We start from the raw sequence: 2500 nt of genomic DNA on the forward strand, positions 1-2500 counted from the left end.
CGCTCTCAATGTAGACTCGTCTAAATCACATATTAAATAAGATCAAATAAAGTAGAATAATATATCTGTCTCTCTAACTGTCTGTCTCTCTCTCTCTCTTACACACACACACACTCACTCACTCTCTCTCCCTCTCTATCTATCTACCTATCTACCTATCTATACATACATATACATAGATACATACATATATACATACACACAAATACATACATACATACACACAAATACATACATACATACACACAAATACATACATACATACACACAAATACATACATACATACACACAAATACATACATACATACACACAAATACATACATACATACATACACACAGACACAGAGACACACACACACACACACACACACACACACACACACACATACACACACACACACACTCACACACACACACACACACACACACACACACACACACACACACACACACACACACACATATATATATATATATATATATATATATATATATATATATATATATATATATATATATATATATAAACACAGATTGTGTGTGTAACTCTTTAATACCGTCTCTTTCTTGCCAATGTCACAATGAATGAAATAATATCCCCTTTCCTACTTTATCTGTTATTCCTTAACAATTTACCCAATCTTCCCTTACCACTCATTTCTGTCGGTCTGTGTCTTTCTCCCTCTCTTTCACACATACACATGACTCTACCGACTCTACCGACCGTTACAATTTTGAAAAAAGAACGATAACGCTCGTATTTTTTTAATTCCTATGTACATATTAGAAAAGATCTGTATACTCATCTATCAGAAGAAAATTGTTTGTTGTATGCTTAATGTATTATCAATTTTATTAATTTTTCAGGACGATAAAATTGATAATTTTCGATTTGAAGAGTAACAACTTATTTATGTAATCTCAAAGTTAACAAATGCTGTTATTTTCGTTTTCGTCATACAGCATTAAAGTTCAAATGATCAGCTTTGTTGAATTACGTAATCTGATTTTCTAAGCTTTTATGTGTATTCAGTGTAACGACAGTTATGATCTTAAAAATCTACATCTGTTTCGTATTTTTAAATATTTTATTATTCCCAAGCTAAATTAGTTTAATATGATTTTGGAATGAATAAGTATTTACTTACGATTCTGAATACTTGAATATTTATTTTTTAATAGTTTATTTTCCGCATTTTTCATTCAAAATAATTCTATTTATCTAGTTCGTTCTCTTCTATTCTACTTCATTCTCATTCTCCATCATTTTAAATAAATCGCACCCCTTAAATAAATCGCACTCTTTCTCTCTCTGCAAACCTACCTATTTTGCCCCACAATTAAGGTATACATCAATTTAGAAGAAGAGAAATCTATTTGTCCCTTTGCCTTCCCGTAACGGTCCTCCTTTCCTCGCGAAGCCTCGTGGAGAGCAGACGTTCGCCGGGCGCTCTCTTGCCCTCGCGTCTTTCGGTCGAGTCGCTCAGCCACTTGAAGGAAAAATGAAGAAATCTAACAAAAGTGCGAAGATGGAGCGAGGTGAGACGACGGACGGAATCGGAGAAGAGAGATTTAAAGCAACTGAAGAGCAGGTAAATATGTTGGTTGGTTTCTTGAATTTGGTAGATTTTTCTTTTTTTCTTTTTTCGACACGTGTGTCACTCAACTCTCCGGCCTTTCTTACAAAATTCCATCTTAAAAAGCAGAAGTAAAAACAAATACACAAAAAAGTATTGACATTTCTCTAGCAAACGCCCACTTAGGTTAGCGAAGGCAAGGGATGCCAAGCGAAGGAGTTTGCGTTGGTTTTGCAACTTTATTTTCGTGAGTAACAGCGTGTACGGCAGAGAAGCCTCGATGGGCGTTCTGCACTCAGGTTAAATTGAGACTGGGTCGGAGTTATTACCCGGAAATAACGTTTATATGCACTTACACATGTGTGACGTACGCCTAACCACGAGAAATCGGAAACGTCTGCCTTACGCGTGTCACCCGCCCTTTTAAAGAAAAACCTTGTATGTTCTATACGTTGTAAAACTTATTTTTGAAGTCCTGTCAAATCAAAATGGCAAACTTCAAATCTTAAAAAATAATATGGGTAATAATAATACGCAGGGAAATTTCCGATTTCGCTCCCAGTGGCAGAAGAAACGTTCAGACGAAGACGAAGACGCGACGAAGCCGCCGGCGCGAGGGAAGGAAAGCGACTGATGTGAAGCGCAGGGGAAAAAGTGTCAAGCAGCCCAAGTGTAAACCCTTTCTTCTTTCTAAAAGCCCCGCCAAACGAGTCGCGACAATATTGCCACCGATGGATTCCTCTCACCGTCTGCAGTACGGAAATCCTCCCCGTTAGGTTAGGTTAGCAAGGGAAGGAATGAGAGCCACTAGGAAAATTACATAGTAAACTATGAATAATCTGCATAGAATCATTCTTTAAATTGTCTAAGGCGAACTCCCATGCGGGAGCTACCCCCACCCAGAAAAACAAAGACTCCTCT

General features: G+C 37.1%; 2 protein-coding genes across 2 annotated transcripts in view; one reads left to right on the forward strand and one right to left on the reverse strand.

Annotated features, from left to right (window-relative positions):
* The window catches only part of LOC113807249 (probable peptidoglycan muropeptide transporter SLC46), a 104652-nt gene that overhangs the window by 15486 nt on the left and 86666 nt on the right, over positions 1-2500 (reverse strand). The window lies entirely within an intron of this gene.
* The window catches only part of LOC113808475 (uncharacterized), a gene marked incomplete at its 3' end in the record, with an annotated part of 17808 nt that continues 16705 nt past the window's right edge, over positions 1398-2500 (forward strand). The window contains 1 exon segment of the mRNA XM_070118570.1: positions 1398-1594. Within this exon segment, the coding sequence (XP_069974671.1) occupies positions 1505-1594 (90 nt within the window).

The sequence above is a fragment of the Penaeus vannamei genome, chromosome 42 (assembly GCF_042767895.1).
Source record: "Penaeus vannamei isolate JL-2024 chromosome 42, ASM4276789v1, whole genome shotgun sequence".
Taxonomy (NCBI): Eukaryota; Metazoa; Arthropoda; class Malacostraca; order Decapoda; family Penaeidae; genus Penaeus; species Penaeus vannamei.